We start from the raw sequence: 16,864 nt of genomic DNA, 5'->3' as shown, positions 1-16,864 counted from the left end.
GTCCCCCCCCCGCCTCCCCGTGTCCCCCTGTGTCCCCCTTCCCCCCTGTGACCCCTCAGGTCCCCTCTGTGTCCCCCCACATCCTCCCCGTGTCCCCCTGTGTCCCCCTGTATACCCCCCTGGTCCCCTCCTGTGTCCCCCCCCGGTCTTCCCATGTCCCCCCTGCGTCCCCCCCAGGTGCCCCCTGTGCCCCCCGAACCGACCTCCCCGTGTCCCCCTGTGTACCCCCCCGGCCCCCCCCAGTCCCCTCTGTGTCCCCCCCCAGCCTCCCCGTGTCCCCCCTGTGTCCACCTTCCCCCTTGTGCCTCCCCTTGGTCCCCCCTGTGCCCCCCCCCCGCCTCCCCATGTCCCCCTGTGCCCCGCTTCCCCCCTGTGCCCCCCCTTGGTCCCCCCTCGGCCTTCCCGTGTCCCCCCTGTGTCCCCCCCAGGTTCCCCCTGTGTACCCCCCGGCCTCCCCTTGTCCCCCTGTGTCCCCCTGTGTACCCCCCGGCCTCCCCTTGTCCCCCTGTGTCCCCCTGTGTCCCCCCGGTCCCCTCCCGTGCCCCCCCCCGGTCTTCCCATGTCCCCCCCTGTGTCCCCCCCAGCTGCCCCCTGTGCCCCCCCCCGGCCTCCCCTTGTCCCCCCGTGTCCCCCTGTGTCCCCCTGTGTCCCCCCCGCTCCCCTCCTGTGTCCCCCCCCCCTTCCCATATCCCCCCTGCGCCCCCCCCGGGTCCCCCCTTCGCCCCCCCCAGCCCCCCCCGCCGCCCCCCCCCAGGTCCCCCCATCCGCCAGGGGTCGCCCTCCGGCGCCGCGGCCGCTCTGCTCGCGGCCGGGGCTGGGGCTGGGCGCTCCGGGCCCCGCCGTTCCGGCGCCGCCGTTCCGGCCCCGCTCCCTTTGTGCTCGCAGAAGATGGCGGCGCGGGCGGGCTTCCAGTCGGTGACTCCCAGCGGTGGCGGCGGGGGGGCCGCTGCCGGGGCCGGGGCCCTGGGGCCGGGAGCTCCGGGGGGGCCGGTCCGCATGGGCCCGGCCCCGGGACAGGGCCTGTACCGCTCGCCGCTGCCGGGGGCCGCCTACCCGGTGAGGCGGGGAAGGGGCCGGCGGGGCGGGAGGGAGCGGGGATGGGGCCGGGGCCGGGGCCGGGGCCGTCCCCCCGCCCCGGCGGGCGCTGGACCGCTTTTCTTCTCTCCGCAGCGCCCCGGGATGTTGCCGGGCAGCCGGCTGGCCCCGCAGGGGCCTTCCATGGGGCCGCCCGGCTACGGCGGGAGCCCGGCGGTGCGGCCCGGGATGGCGCAGGCCAGCCTGGATCAGGCCCGCAAGAGGCCGGCGCCGCAGCAGCTCCAGCAGGTGCAGCCGCAGGCCGTGCCCAACCGCAACCACAAGTAAGGGTCGGAGGCAGCGGGGCATCCCCGAGCGTCCCCCGGCATCCCTGGGCGTCCCCGAGCATCCTCGGACATCCGCGGGCATCCCCGAGCGTCCCCCGACATCCCCTGATCATCCCCAAGCATCCCTGGACACCCCCAAGCATCCTTGGACATCCCCAGGCAGTCCCGAGCATCCCTGGACATCCCCAGGCAATCCCCAAGCATCCTCGGACATCTCCAAGCATCCCCTGACATCCCCAAGCATCCTTAAGCGTCCTTGGACGTCCCCTGACATCCCCGAGCATCCCCAAGCATCCTCAGACATCCCCAAGCATCCTTGGACATTCCCAGTCATCCCCAAGCATCTCCGATCATCTCCAAGCATCTCCAGACATCCTCGAGCATCCCCTGACATCCCCGATCACCCCCAAGCATCCCCCAAAATCTCCAAGCACCCCTGATCCCCCCCCAAGCACCCCCGATCCCCTCGAGCGTCCCCGGGCAGGCACGCATTCATTGCTTCTCTCCCCAAAGGCGTAATGGGGAAAGATCGAGTTTTGGGGTGCGGGTAGGGCACCGCCGAAATCACAGAGCGAGCTCTAAGGCCTTGCCAAAGCAGGGATTGAAGCGGCAGCATCGCTGACCTCGTGTCGCGTGCTGGCTGCTCTCAGCAGCACAAAGCTTTTCTGTGTGCCCGTGTCCAGGGCGCTTTGCCTTCGCGCCATGCCCGGGCCTCTCGTTGCTTCTTTTTGTTGGGTGGCTGAAAGGGAGTTCAGCTTTCGTGTGCAGCCCCTTTTCTGGGAGAGGGGAGCTTCCAGCAGATATAAGAATAACGCACGGCTATTAGACAAGGGCACGTTTGTGTTAGGTTTCTGGCAGAACAATACGATGCCTCAGTAATGTTGGCAGCGCATCCCTTGGTTTAAAATGAGTCTCCTAGAAAAGTCAGTCCTAGAAATCACAAGTCGCTGCGGTGAGGCGTGCTGTCAGCACAGCCTTTCCGACGTGATGCAGCCATGCCTTCTGAGCTTTCCTTGTGGCTCTGAAACGTGCAGGTAGTGGGTTAGTCCCGCTGCCGCGGGATTTGTCAGCTCTGCAGCGCTGGAGGCCTGGCGGGGCAGGGGCTGGGGGAAATAAAGAGCCCGACTGCGCGACGGTGACGATAACTGCCTCCGAAAATGAGAGCCTGGGCCTGAGACCGGCCTCCAGGCTGTGAGCGCTGCCAGTGTCGCAGTGCTAAACCAGGGAACAAGCCATCGTGCTGCTCCTTTCATGACTGCCTGTCATTAATTAGCATAGTTGACATTTTAATACGCATCTCCTTCCTTTACAGCGCTAAAAAGAAAAAGATGGCTGACAAAATTCTACCTCAGAGGGTGAGTGGCACGCGCGGTTGCAGCCCCTGACGATATGAAAGGAGTGCGAGGGTGCTGGTGGTGAGTTGCGTTCTTGACGGGCTCGTGCTTTGCTGTAGATCCGTGAGCTCGTCCCCGAGTCTCAGGCCTACATGGACTTGCTGGCCTTTGAAAGGAAATTGGACCAGACGATCATGAGGAAACGCCTGGATATCCAGGAGGCCTTGAAGCGACCCATTAAGGTAGGTGGGGGCTGCGTTCACGGTTATTGTAAGCAAGGATCGGAGAATCTCACCTTAGTGGAGTGGGGAGGAGGGCACAGAAGTTTGGGACATGTCCCTGTAAGCGTGGCCCATAAGGAATCTTAATTAACACTGCAGGCGTAACCATGGAGCAGAACCAGGAATGCCTCTTTCCGTGCTGCTCCTCTTAGGAGAGGGGAAATAGGAGGCAAACAAGAATATTAAGCTTAGTTTTGGCAAAGCATAAGCGAGATAGCCATCTGTTTACTTCAAAATTAACGCTGAACTGATGCTTTTTCTTGTAGCAAAAGCGAAAGCTACGAATTTTTATCTCCAACACCTTCAATCCAGCCAAGTCAGATGCAGAGGATGGAGAAGGAACGGTTGCCTCCTGGGAGCTTCGGGTGGAAGGCCGGCTGCTGGAAGATGTAAGTGTGAGTTACGCAGCCGCAGAGGTGACTTTATGGATCTGGAATTGACAGTGAAACCAGTTTCTTAGTGTCCGAGAGCGTAGCTAAGGGCTTGATATCCTCCTTCATCTCTGTTTTCCAAGGAGTCTGGTGGTGACGAGACCGAGAGCCCAACTCAGAGACCGCTGGGTATCCCCATGGCAGAACATGAGTTGTACAAAGTTCTTATAGCTATAAGAATTAATGGTGAGAGACGGTCAATGGCTCTTAGAACCAGGGCACTTGCGTTTTATCTGATTGCTGAGTGAGCTAATTCCTCCAAGCTCATCTCTATCTCCAGTCTTTCACCATTTTTTTGACTTGGAACTTGATTTTCCAGCATGTATTGATGAACGTAAGTGTTCAGAACTTAGAGGAACGCTGTTGGGCGCCTTGCCTGTGCTTGCGTCCTGGGACTTGCTCTCCTGACTCTCTTCCTTCCTGTGTTGCTTGCAGTCTGCTTTGTCCAAATACGATGCCACCAAGCAGAAAAGAAAGTTTTCATCCTTCTTTAAATCTCTGGTCATTGAACTTGATAAAGACCTCTATGGCCCTGACAATCACCTGGTAGAGGTGAGCTTCTTTTTGCTCTATTGTCTCTAAAAATGGGTTGCTGTTTCAGGAGACTGATTTGTACATAAGTTGTATAACTTGAGAGGTGAGGGTATTTAAGACTTGTTCAAGTGGCTGGGAGCCAGGCTTGAATTCTCTTGAATTCTTTTCTTAGCTCTTCCACTGAGTTGCTAGGGGTCTGAATAAATGGATTAACTCTTGTTACAAACTATAAACGGGAATAAGATGAATTTTCTGAGTGGGTGTGGTTTACTGACAAGCATGCTGGGTGCCAAGCAGCAGGAGCAAAGGGAATCGAGCGTGCGAGTGCATCTGAATGCCCTCTCCTGTTCCACATATTCCAGTGGCACAGGACTGCAACAACCCAGGAGACGGATGGCTTCCAGGTGAAGAGGCCAGGAGATGTCAATGTGCGCTGTACTGTCCTTCTGATGCTCGATTACCAGGTAAGATATCGGGAGCAACAGTGCTGGGCTTGCAGTGTTTGCTCAGCTGTGTCTGTGGCCACGCTCCCGTCTCATCTTTCTGTGCTGTTTTCTTTAAGCCTCCCCAGTTCAAACTGGACCCCCGCTTGGCTCGTCTCCTGGGGATTCACACTCAGACCCGTCCAGTGATCATCCAGGCTTTGTGGCAATATATCAAGACCCACAAGCTCCAGGACCCCCACGAGCGGGAGTATGTCATCTGTGACAAATACCTCCAGCAGGTAATGGTGTCCGTGGCTGCCTCACCGTTTCTATGTGAGCAGCCAGTGATCCCTGGCATTGAGCTCTCCGTTGAGCCCTGTGTTTCTGGCACAGATATTTGAATCTCAGCGGATGAAGTTCTCTGAAATCCCACAAAGGCTTCACGCGTTGCTTATGCCCCCAGAACCGATCATCATCAATCATGTGATCAGGTGAGACTGCTCCACTTGGCTTTGTATTTATAGAAAGAAGAGTGGAAGGGATGGATGAGGCTTGCACGGGAGGACGATGTAATGTTCTGCTTTTTCAGTAGCGGTTCCCCTGTGTTGCCAGTCATCATTTCTTTGTACAAGAATGGCCACCTCTTGTCTACCACATCCCTCTTTTCCACCAGGCACTCCCATGTTCGTACCATCCTTTGCATGACAATTGCTCCAAGCAGATTTCTGTCTACACAGTTACTTAGTCCGTGTGCTGCAAAGCCACACGGAGCTTTGCTGTTTGGTGTTAGAGCTGAAGCTAACAGTAGCTTGGCTTGTCCCTGCCTGCAGTCCTTATGCAGCATCACCCTAGAGTAGCCACAATTTGGTGCTTTCTTGAACTACTCACTTGTTTTGGATCCTTTTGGATGCCCCTAGCGTTGACCCAAATGACCAGAAGAAAACGGCCTGCTATGACATCGATGTGGAGGTGGATGATACCTTGAAGACTCAGATGAATTCATTCCTGCTCTCAACAGCTAGTCAACAGGAAATTGCTGCTCTGGATAACAAGGTAGGAAGAGCTCCTTTGGGTCTGCTGTCAGTTCTGGGTAGGAGTGTGGGTTTGGAGCAAAGTGACCCCTGAATGTGACAGTTCAGCTTTGCGCTGTTGTGCGTTCGGAAGCTGGGGGCGGCTCAGCCCTGGTTTCAAATAGGTGGCTTTATCTGGAAGCACAATTTTAAAGGAAATGGTCAGTGGGGAAATTGGTAATGTTTAGAGCAGGAAGGTGGGAGTTGAGAATCCTATCTGATAAGTCAGCCAGGAAGCATAAGAATTCACCTTCGTGTGTTGGATCTCTTGATGTTTCTCTGACATTTTTCCCTATTCAGCAGTCGCGTCGCTGTGCTTATCTCCTTCAGATCCATGAAACAATAGAGACAATTAACCAGCTGAAGACCCAGCGTGAGTTCATGCTGAGTTTTGCCCGAGATCCTCAGGGCTTCATCAATGACTGGCTGCAGTCCCAGTGCCGGGACTTGAAGGTAAAAGCTTCGTCTTGTGGGGAAGCTGGATCCAGTCACACTCTTTCCTCATTATTACCAGCTCCCACAGAGAGAGAGAGGGAGAGAGGCAATTTCCTTTTCAGAAAGCAAGACTTGTATTGAAGTCAAGGATAAGGACCTGACCTGACTACTGATGTTTCTTTGAGGAAGGGCGTGTGTGCGTGCAGGCTTGCTCAGCACAGCCAGAGCTTTCACAGTCCCTGAACTGTTTTGTCCTTTGTGCTTTCCAGACGATGACTGATGTTGTTGGGAATCCTGAAGAGGAGCGTAGAGCTGAGTTCTACTTCCAGCCGTGGGCTCAGGAAGCTGTGTGCAGATACTTCTACTCCAAGGTGAGCGTCCCCAAGCAGGTGTCCCGCCTCTGTACCTGGTGGCTCCGCATACCTGTCGCTCCTTTTTCACTGCTGGTGAAAGGTGGCATTGCTAAGCCTCACTTGTGGGCGCTGCTGATGCATCTTGGTCCCGGTTTGGACTCACTCTTTTACCCCTGGGCCCTGTGGTACTTGGATGCTGCGCTGCTGTCTGTGTTAATGTTGCAACTCTGGCTTCTCTCGCAGGTACAGCAAAGACGGCAGGAACTAGAGCAGGCCCTGGGAATCCGCAACACATAGGCCGCTCCGCTCCTCCCCAGCCAGAAGGCATCACAGCTACTTGTGGAGACAGAGCTGCAGAGTACGCTGTTACGGCTCACGTAATCCCACTCCGGCACTGAGGCCTGCACCATTATCCATCCTGGCATTGCCCCTGTTGGGGCAACTCTAGGACACCTGGGGTCTTCTGGGGAGTGGCAAGCAGACGGGCTCCAACGAGCACACACTTCTACCTGGTTTTCTTCCTGACTGTTGCCTTGTCAGTCCCAGGGCTTCTGAGAGCCTTTCCGTGACTCCGTACTGCCTGTAGTGTCCCCGGTAGCCAGTATGAATGCTGACTTGGAGCTTTTCTCAAGTTCAGAAACCACAGCCCGTTCCTCCTCAACTAGCATCTAGTTGTGGCACACGTGAGACCTGGGTCTGGGAAGCCTGGACCTGCTCTAAGGGTGGAGCTCTGCGGCTAGTCTAGTCCCTGCCTCTTTTTGTAGCAAGGTACCAGGAGATGGAGCGGGCAGGATGCCACGAGCTGACATACCTCCCAGCCCTCCCCTCCTTCACGCGGAGGGTGCTGCTGCACTGGGCTGCCCCACAGGTCACTCTCCTCCTTGAGGAAGTTACCGGACTGTGTAGAGAATCGCTTCTTCCCTTGTCCCTTTTTTTCCTGTCCTGCTCCCTTCATGTTTATGACAGACTGTTTTAGGCTGGGAATCACAGGGGAGATGAAGCATTGGCTTACCGCAGGGGTGTGCAAGCTCTGGAGTGCTGAGACTTCACTGCACTTCAGAACACTTGGGGTTCCAGCAAGCCACCTGGCTGCTTGTTTTCCCTGTAGCAGGGAGGGAGGATGCAACAGCTGCCCGTGTAATTGTGCAGGGGTGGGGTGTTGTACGCTCATTCCTTCGGGACAGTTGTCATATGTCACTTGCTTTGGGGACCAGAGGCTCCTTTGTGTGGACCTGAGTGTAACAGGACCGTCCTTGGGAATGGATGTAGCTCCAAGCATATGTGAGTTAGGAGATGTTTCCATGCTGAAGCTCCTGGGGTTTTTAGTCAAGTTTTAGGTTCCAGGGCTGCCATAAGGCCCAGCATGGATCAGGAATGTACAAGTAGACTTTCTTTACTGTGGGGAGTAGCAGCCCCCATGCCTCGTCATGGAACTATTTACTAGTGAACTAGTGGTCAGGTGTAAGAGAGCGGCTTCTCTAACCCGGATCTCAGTATTTCTGCTCGGGACTAATGCAAATGGACTCAAAAGTTGGTCATATTCTCTTGGAACAGCTGCAAAGCCACGTTACTGACAAGCCCCCCTCATCCCCACACCCGGCTCTGGTGTGGTTGGGAAGGTTACTATGAATTTGGGAGCCTGGGTGGCCCTACTCCTTGTGTCTGTGTTACTACATGTCTGTGAGTAATAGGCTCTCGACTTCCCTTCTCCTTTACCCTCTTTGAAATGGCTCCTCTGTGGTACTGGGGTGAAGGTCTTGGTGCTGGTGAAGCAGCCCACTGACTCCTCAGGGTAGTCACACATGAAGGATGCTGAGTACTGCGTAGGCAAACATAGCTGTTGCAGAGTAACTGCTTTTCTTAACTGAATATTATGGGTTTTTCCATGGACCAAAATTTTTTTTGTACTGTATCCTTGTAGATGTCACCCAGTTTTAATAAAAGCCTCCTGTGAAGGAAGCTGTCCTCCCTCCTTCTGTGCTGACAGCACACTTTCTCTCAGCAGCTGCCTTGGTGGATGATACCTCATGTATTTGCCTGGGAAGGGACAGGATTATTTTCACTTTATTTTTTTAACTGGTTTAAGAAACTGCAGAGAAAACGTCCATCACGTTTTGGCCTTTTATACAGCGTCTTTCAGGTAAGGATCTGTGGCTTGCAGCGCCCACTAAGCTTTTGCAGAGTGCTTTTGTGGTAAATAAGCAAAGTAACTTGAGCAAACCTGGAAATCCAGTGGCCAAGGTGCTGATAAAATCTAGACGGCCCGGTATTCACACCGCCGCCGTGCAGAACGGTGACAGCCTGTTGTAAGCCCCGCGGGATTCAGGCATGATTTTGAGGAAACTGTATTAAAGGTTCCAGAGATGGGTTTAAAGGCATGCGAAAGGGGCTTTGCTCTTTGCACCCTGCCTTGGTTATCGGAGTAGAAATGTAACGCTTTACAGAAAACTTGTAAAGCCTCGCTGCAAGAGAAAGAGATCCTCTGTGTCTAGAAGCAAGGGCGCTTTGCGTAAGGCCAAGCAGTCGGTGCTGCTGCTGCTTAGCGCTGGGATGAAGGCTGGCGTTGCCTCCTGGCTCTGCAGTCAGATGGTTCACGTCTCCCACCCGGGGAGGTGACGGGGACGACGGGGACGACGGGGACGACGCTTCTTTGGGGGCAAATAAAATGCTTTTATGCGGCAATCTGAGGGGAGGGAGAGGGGGGGAAGCCGCTGGGCACTCACCGTTCCCGGCTGCGCTGAGATCGGCGAGCCGAGCGCCTTCGCTTCGGGGCAGCGATCTGCAGCCGCCGGGCGCTGGCTTGGCTTCCCCAGAGCCGCGAGCACCGGCTGCGGCCGAGGCCAGCGACCTGGGCGGCCCCCCGGGGCCGCGGGTGCCCGGTTTGCCCCCGGGGCGGAGCGGGAGGCGGGCTGGGGCCGCCCCTGCTCGGGGGCAGCCTTCAAATACCGGCGGCGGGCTCGGCACGGAGCAGCGCTGCAGCTCCTCGCACCATGGGCGGCAAGAAAGTGTGCGTCGTGGGCTCCGGCAACTGGTGAGCAGCCGGTGGCCGGGCGCTGCGGGTCCCCTCCCGGAGCACGGAGCTGTCCCCGGGACACCAGGACCCCCGTGCAAGGGCCGTGGGGTGCCCCGGGCTCCCCGGTGCCGGCAGCCTCGGTGCCTACGGCTCCGCTCTGCCCGTGCAGGGGCTCGGCCATCGCCAAGATCGCGGGCAGCAACGCGGCGCGGCTGAGCACCTTCGAGAACCTGGTGAGCATGTGGGTGCTGGAGGAGGAGGTGGGCGGCCGGCGCCTCACCGAAATCATCAACACGGAGCACGAGAACGTCAAGTACCTGCCGGGACACAAGCTGCCCCCCAACGTGGTGAGTGTGGCCTTCCCTGCCGAGCTCGAGAGCCGGCGCTGGCAGCCGGGCTCCCCGGTGACAGGTAATAAAAAGCTGCGCTGGGAGCTGCCGCGGCCCCGCGTGCTGGCTGTGCGAACGGGGATGCACGGGGCTCGCTTACACGTTCCCAGTGACCTTGCAGCGCGCTTGGATGAGCCGCGGCCCTGGCATCCCTCGCTGCCCACCTTTGCCCCTGCTCTGGCATCCCGCAGGCTGGGCTCGAGGCCACGCGGCTGCCTCCGAGCTGGCATCGGCGGTGCGCGGCGAGCCGGGGCGCTGCCGCCCTGTGACCGTACACTCAGCCTTTTGTGCTGCCGAGCTCCAGCCTTTGTGTCCGTCCTCTTACGGGGAAACCCCACGCACTTGTCCTCCAGCCCCTGCTCCCCTCGTCGTGGACAGGGGCAGGCCCCTCGCCACGAAAAATCGGGTGCAGGTCCTGACGGTCCCACCCTGCAGGTGGCAGAGCCAGACCTGCTGAAAGCCTGCGCCGGGGCCGACGTCCTCCTGTTCGTGGTGCCCCACCAGTTCATCGGCAAGGTCTGCGAGCAGCTCAAGGGCCACGTGAAGAAAGGCGCCATCGGGGTGTCGCTCATCAAGGTGCGAGCAGGAGGAGCGCCGCCCTGGCAGCCGGGGGTTACAGCTTGTGCGGGGCTGCAAAGGGGAGCCAGGGGGGTCTGGGAGCAGAAAGTGGGCTCTGGGGTTTTGGTGGCGTACAAGAGGGGTGTGGGAAGTCTTCGCAGGGGTCTGGAGGTGTGTTCGTGGAGTGGAAAAGGGTGAGGGCATGCAGGGGGTCTGAAGCGCTGTGAGCGGGGCGCAGCTGAGCTTGGGGGGGGCTGTTGGGGCGACAGCATCGCAGGATGGGGAGTGACGGGGTTGGGACAGCGGGGGCCAGGTCCCGCTGGAGGGGACAGGTGCTCATCTCTGCCCCTGGCTGTCTCCCAGGGGGTGGACGAAGGACCAGACGGGCTGAGGCTGATCTCAGACATTATCCACGAGAAACTGGGAATAGAGATGAGCGTCCTCATGGGGGCCAACATTGCTAATGAAGTGGCAGAAGAGAAGTTCTGTGAAACAACCATCGGTAAGGAGCCAGCATCCCTCCTCATTAGCAGCCACCGTTTCTGACGAGCGGGAAGACGTAAAGGGGGGAGCGTGGTGCTGCCTAGGGAGAGCCGTCCCTTTTTCCCTGTGAAGGCAGTGAGGCTCCGTAGGAGCTCGATGAACTGATTCACAGGGTTTGCAGTGTGATTGCTCCCTTCATTAAAAACAGGGTTGTGTGTCTGAAAGCTCCTGCCAGCACAAACTGGGAGCATCTGGCAGTCGGCCTGGTACAAGTGAAAGGGACGGACACTGAGAGACCCTTTAGGAAATAGAGTTCACCTACCTTTATCTCACTGGGCTTCAAGGGACAATCACCTGGATCTCATGTCCTTGCTAGCCAGGGCTACTTGAGAGTTCATCTGGCGGCAGCTCCTGACATCCTCCGCACTGTTTGTGAACCGTACACAGCAGCCAAAACCAACAGAACAGTTCTCTGGGTTAGAAGTTACAAGATTCAAAGTGTCCGTGTTTGAAACAAAAGCAAACAAGCCATGCAGAAGGCTGCAGGGACCGGAGACGTGGAAGCAGAGCTTGCTGTCACTGCAAGCACAGAAAGTCTCCCATGCAGGGCCCTGCAGGAACAGAGAGCGCAGCAGCCTCCAAACACAAATCTGCAGTCTCTGAAGACGCCTTTAATCTACTGGGCACGCCACTTCTCTCTTGCTCAATGCAATGGCAGGCATCATCCCCATCTTCTGGGAATCCCAAGGTTGAACCTTGATTATCCGCCAGGCACTGTACGCCCGCCTGGCACTTTGTGGTCCCACAAACGTTTAGCAATGCCCAGCAGTTGAGCAAGAGATTCCTCTCACTGCGCCGGATGCGAGGGCTACGCTGCAGGAACATACCAGTGCGCTGGAGAAGAGAACAGCCCTCCTCCGGGGTCTCCTTCACGTCTCCCTCTCCCCTCACGCTTCTCCTTTTGTCTCGTCAGGGTGCAAGAACGCGCAGTACGGGCAGATCCTGAAGGAGCTGATGCAGACGCCGAATTTCCGCGTCACGGTGGTGCAGGAGGCTGACACCGTAGAGATCTGCGGGGCTCTCAAGGTGGGTGAGCTGCTGGCTGAGGTCTGCAGATCTCGGTTAGCAGAGCCTGAGCTCTGCGGGGAGCTCTGGGGAGGAGGCTGCCACTTGGATGAACTCCTCTGGATATTGCACCCTGGCTCGCTGAGACGCTTGGGCAAGAGGCCAGGTTTTGGAGGCAGCTGTGTGTGTCCTGTTCAGCTCCTCGGAGGGATTGATGGCTGCCAGACAGGCAGGGGCAGGCAGCAGCCTGCTCTCGGGATCACTCGGGCAGCCTGTGGATGTGGCAAAGCCCTGGGCTCTAGTGGGAACAGATCACTCTGTGCTATTGTCTTCCAGAACATCGTGGCTGTAGGGGCTGGTTTCTGCGACGGCCTCGGCTTCGGAGACAACACGAAGGCTGCTGTTATCCGTCTGGGACTGATGGAGATGATTGGCTTTGCCAAACTCTTCTGCAAGGGGCCCGTCACCCCCTCCACCTTCCTGGAGAGCTGCGGGGTCGCCGATCTCATCACTACCTGCTATGGTGGTCGCAACCGCAAGGTGGCTGAGGCTTTTGCCAAGACTGGGAAGGTGAGCAGAGCGGGGAGCAGGCAGCGAGGGGGGCGTTAATACCTGCATCAATCTGCTGAGTTGGCAGGGAGCCAGCTAGCCTTGTGGCATTCTTCACTTGCCCAGCGCCACAACCTGGCTCCAGGGAAGGAACTGCGGGGCAGCGGATGGCATCGCAGCGTCCAGCTCCCCTCTCTGTTGGGTTGTTTCAGTCTATTGAGCAACTGGAGAAGGAGATGTTGAATGGGCAGAAGCTGCAGGGTCCCCAGACGTCTGCTGAGCTGCATCGCATCCTTAAAAGCAAGAACATGGTGGAGAAGTGAGTGCTCTCATCCCCCTTGCCTGCTTTTTTCGAGGCTGGGCTGGGATCTTCCCTGCAGGTGAGGGAGGGGAAATTCACCCTCGGTGTCCCTGCAGCTCAGGCAAAGCTTTGCACTGCCCGCATCCAGCCTGGTGGGTGAGGCAGCACGCCTCAGTCCCCCCTGCTCCCGCCCAGTGGTCCTGCGTGGCGCAACAGAAGTGAAGGTGCTCTGACTCCGCCAGCTCTGGCAATGCAGCAAGGGCTGATTTTGTTCATCTGCCCGTAGGTTCCCCCTCTTCACAGCCGTGTATCAGATCTGCTACGAGGGCAAACCTGTTACCGATGTCATCAAGTGTCTCCAGAACCACCCCGAGCACATGTAAGGGGGCTCCGCCTGCAGAACCACCGATCCTGCTGAGATGAGCAGAGAGCTCCTGCCCACACCAACTCGCTGCTGCTACAGCTTTGTGAGGAGTCCAGATTTCCTGGGAGCCTTTGCAGAGCGCTGGAAGGGCAGAGGTTCCCCTTCTCGGCCCTGGAGACTGCCAGCCTGAGCCTGGCATCTGCACGGAGGTACCTGCTGATCTCCCTCTCTCTTCGAAGGGCTCGTTTAGCTTCTGCTTCTGTCTAGGGTCTGCCCTGAGCGGGGCTGAGCATCTTCCTCCTTTCACTTTCTTTTGCTGCGATGGACTCAGTTCTCAGAGGGACTCTGCTTAAATCGTCTTGATCAATACAGGCTGTGCAGGAGGCACTGCCTTGGAGGGCAAGCTTTGCTATGAGCCCCATGGGGCCACTTCGCATGACACCAGCTCTTTCCTGCTTGCTGCTGTTTTTTTTGGCTTTACCGCCTCGCAGAGGGGGCACGGTTCCCTGCCAGGCTCCACCAGAGACTGAAGTTCCTGAGGACTTTCAAAGGGGCTGATAATCACTCTTCTTTCTAAGAAGCACCAGCACAGAAAATAGCTCTTTGCCACCCTGCCATGCACTGCTTCCCCAGCCACCACCAGCTGCTCCTGCTGAACGGGACGGCCGAGGCTCTGCGTGTGAGGACAGCTCCGGAGGGAGCCCTCGGAGCTCAGTTATTCAGCTTTTTGCTCTCACACCCAAGCCGGGCCGCTGACCCCTTTTGTCACTAATTTGTCTGTGCTATTTCCATGCCCGCTGACTGTCCCTGGGCAGCCTTCCTCCCTCGCCTTGGTTTGTCCTCTGGCTGGCTTTGGCAACGCAGGGACCAACTGCCCCAAAGTTTTTCTGAGCAGCTGGCAGGCAGCGTAGCCCTTGGCAGGGTACCTGCCAAAGCAGTTGGGCCATGGTGCTTTTAGATGAGTGACCCGCAGCAGCTTTTGCCTTCACTCTGGCTTGCTCTGGTCTGTGCCTTAGGCTGGTCTTTGCTTCTTTCTGTGGCATTATAGGAGCTGAGAAAGCAGGTTCCACGCTTTCCCTGCCGCCCCTCGTGGGAGGGTGCTGGCAATTGCCCACTAGCGCAAGGGGCAGCAAAGGACGTGATCCACAGAGGTACGGGCAGACCTCCAGCATCACAACAGAGGACAGAGGTCTCGTGCCTCATGCCGTGCCTTTGAAACTTGCCCCTTGTCCAGCTGGCTGCCACGTGCCTCTCTGGGCCTCTGAAGCTGGTTCACTCTGCTCGTGTTTGCTCAGGACCGCGTGTCCGGCGGTTCACTGATCCCTGTCTGGGCTGGCAGGCTGCTGGAGCTGCTGCAGATCTCACTGTCCACCCCCGTTCCGGGTCCTAGTGCCATTGGGTCTCCGACTAGCAGTGTACTTTATGAATGTTTAAAATAATAATAAATTTGGAGAGGGAAGGGGAGGCGCACGTTTTTCTCTGTGGTTCCAGTGCATCGTTCTCTTTGGGTTGGTGCCTGCTGGTCTCACTAAGAGTGCAGGAGAGGGCACTGCCTGTTCCCTCCTGGCTCTGCACCCGTGTGTGCTGTTCCAGAAACGAGTAAGAGTGCCCCTGCAGGACAATGTTGGCTCAGAACATAACGCAGTGTCCCACTTGCTTTTTCTCAGCAGCAGTTCCTGTGTTAAAGTTTGGCTGTAGGACTGGGGAGGGTAGAAACTGCAGCGCTGAGCTGGGTACAGAATCCTAACCTGGGGCCGGCAGAAACCATGCCAGGATCCCACTGTGCCACCTGTACCCCAGACTTTGATGTCTTAGCTTCTTGGGACGGTCTGTGCTGTTTTATTTATCTCTCTCCAGCTTCTTTTCCCTGCTGGACTTGCCTCATTCCTGCCTTTCTTTGAAATACATCTCGTACTGAGTGACCTTTCCAGGACTGTTAGTTCTCCGCTTGCCCTCTTGCTAGGGGAATTTAATCTGCTGGCAGTGCAGTTGCCTCTGTGCCTTTTATTAGACACGCATTCTCGGTAGCACCCTACGACCTTTAAATTCAACTGAGCTATCGTTCAGAAAGTAGCCAACATCGGCTTCCTCTGAGAAACTTTAGTGAGCTTGGAGGGAAGATAAAGGAAGTCCAGTGTCTTCTTGCAGGGTTGGCACAACTTCTAGTTCCCTTTGTCTTGATGGGCTTCAGGAATCCCAGCTCAAGTGTTTGCATATGAGGCTCATACAGGGGAGAGAGCGTCCAAGCGCTCCTCCCTAGACACATTGCAGTCTCTCACCTCAGCGTGTAAAGCTCTTGCCAGCACCTGCCTGGAGCTGCAGCAGGATCAGGAGCTGTGTTTTGGACTTAAATTTAGCTATTAGCTCATCAGCTACAGAAGTACATCGCTCCAAGCATGGCTTTCTTTGCCACTACACACGGCTGGCAGTGCCTGAGCTCCTGTAGGCCTTGTCAGCGTTTGCTGAAGGTCCTGAGTCTCACCTGGGGGTGGCCAGCGTATGCATCCCTCGCTTTCAGACTTTTCATGCCTTGCGCTAGCGTTGGAGTTCATGAGCTATAAAAAGTCTTCCCTTTGCCATTTGGAGTTATGTTCTGCAGCCTCAGCACATCCAGGCACTGCAGGGTCTGCATGGCTCAGGGCTCTGCAGCGCCGGGGGCTGCTGCAGCCTGGACAAGAAGACACAGGCGAGGGGGTGGCCCCGTTTTTTGCACTCTGAGCGCCTCAAAGAGCCCACAGCCTGGGGCTGCGCTGTGCCTGTGGTGTCAGAGAATCCCAGAATCATTAGGGTTGGAAAAGCCCTCCAAAATCATCTGGTCCAACCGTCCCCTACCACCAGTATCACCCACTAAACAATGTCCCCAAGCACCACGTCCAACCTGTCCTTAAACACCCCCAGGGACGGTGACTCCACCGCCTCCCTGGGCAGCCCGTCCCAACGCCTGACTGCTCTTTCTGAGAAGAAATGTCTCCTCATTTCCAACCTCAAATACAAGCAAGGAGCTCGTGGCTTGGGACAAGAGCACCGCGCTGCGCCGACAGCAGCCACGGCACTTTTGGAGGCACACAAGCTCTCCAAATCGTGAGCCCCTCCAGATGTGAGCACAGCCTGGGCCCTGAGGGAGGGTGAAGAGGCCAGCGACCACCTCAGGGCTGGAGCGGGGACTGGGGTGGCCCGACCACCTCAGGGCTGGAGCAAGGCGCCCTTCGCTCCATCCCGTGTGAGGCCGAAAATGGGCTGGCTCCTCAGCCTCACACAGTGCTGAGAGCGCTGAGGAGCGAGGAGGCCCTGGGGGAGCTGTGCTGAGGGAAACGGGCCTGGGGGACAGGGGACGACAGGGCCTGAGGGACGGCGGGCTCCTGAGGTGAAGGAGCAGCCACACAGCAGATGGCGCCACAGCGCCCCCCCACCCCCTCAGACTACAACTCCCAGCAGGCCCCGCGGCCCCGCTTTCCTCACGGGGACGCTACCGGGAAGCGCGGCCCTGCGGTGGCGGCGGAGCCTGGGAGCGCGGGTAGGGAGCGGGACCGGGACCGGGACCGGGGGGGGAGGAACCGGGGGGGTCGCTTGCTGACCGCCGCCTTGTGTTGCAGGCATGGTGTCCGGCAAGCAGCTGGCTGACTTCGGCTACAAGGCGTTCTCCGGCTCCATGATGCTGCTGACGGTGTACGGCGGGTACCTGTGCGGCGTCCGCGCCTACCGCCTGCTGCAGCGCCGCCGGGAGCGGGAGGCGGCGGCGAGGCCCGAGAGCTGAGGGGGTGCTCGGGCCGTGGATCCCCCCCACCCCCCCCCCCCCGTATGGCTCCCCGGGGCCGGGGCAGCGCAATAAAAGCCCCGTGAGAAGCCCCCGAGCTCGGTGTCGTGTCCTCGTCCCGCCCCGGGGCTGGGGGAAGGGCTTGGGGTTTTGTTAGGGACGGG

The 16,864-nt window shown here is 57.9% G+C and overlaps 3 protein-coding genes across 4 annotated transcripts; all 3 read left to right on the top strand.

Annotated features, from left to right (window-relative positions):
* The first annotated feature begins 814 nt into the window (after positions 1–814).
* SMARCD1 (SWI/SNF related BAF chromatin remodeling complex subunit D1) lies at positions 815–8,193 on the top strand. Of its 2 annotated transcripts, none has more exons than XM_083814077.1 (13): positions 815–1,056; positions 1,171–1,358; positions 2,674–2,716; positions 2,815–2,937; positions 3,243–3,371; positions 3,843–3,959; positions 4,304–4,405; positions 4,504–4,665; positions 4,760–4,857; positions 5,284–5,419; positions 5,767–5,889; positions 6,141–6,242; positions 6,468–8,193. In XM_083814077.1, exons 1-13 carry the CDS (start codon positions 889–891, stop codon positions 6,519–6,521), a joined length of 1,545 nt encoding a protein of 514 aa, XP_083670203.1. In that variant the 5' UTR covers positions 815–888; the 3' UTR covers positions 6,522–8,193. The 2 variants fall into 2 exon arrangements, with proteins under 2 accessions (XP_083670203.1, XP_083670204.1); XM_083814078.1 differs by having other exon boundaries at positions 816–1,056; positions 3,243–3,365.
* A 925-nt stretch (positions 8,194–9,118) lies between these two features.
* Positions 9,119–14,410, top strand: GPD1 (glycerol-3-phosphate dehydrogenase 1). The gene is made up of 8 exons (XM_083814084.1): positions 9,119–9,255; positions 9,407–9,584; positions 10,062–10,202; positions 10,548–10,686; positions 11,641–11,753; positions 12,069–12,302; positions 12,494–12,600; positions 12,869–14,410. Exons 1-8 carry the CDS (start codon positions 9,215–9,217, stop codon positions 12,963–12,965), a joined length of 1,050 nt encoding a protein of 349 aa, XP_083670210.1. The 5' UTR covers positions 9,119–9,214; the 3' UTR covers positions 12,966–14,410.
* A 1,892-nt stretch (positions 14,411–16,302) lies between these two features.
* COX14 (cytochrome c oxidase assembly factor COX14) lies at positions 16,303–16,797 on the top strand. Its single transcript, XM_083814085.1, has 2 exons — positions 16,303–16,460; positions 16,540–16,797. Exons 1-2 carry the CDS (start codon positions 16,334–16,336, stop codon positions 16,698–16,700), a joined length of 288 nt encoding a protein of 95 aa, XP_083670211.1. The 5' UTR covers positions 16,303–16,333; the 3' UTR covers positions 16,701–16,797.
* Positions 16,798–16,864: the final 67 nt, after the last annotated feature.

This window comes from Anser anser (assembly GCF_964211835.1).
Source record: "Anser anser genome assembly, chromosome: 30".
Lineage (NCBI taxonomy): Eukaryota > Metazoa > Chordata > Aves > Anseriformes > Anatidae > Anser > Anser anser.
Note: the sequence above shows the minus strand (reverse complement) of the source record. Positions and strands in the feature narration are given on the sequence as shown.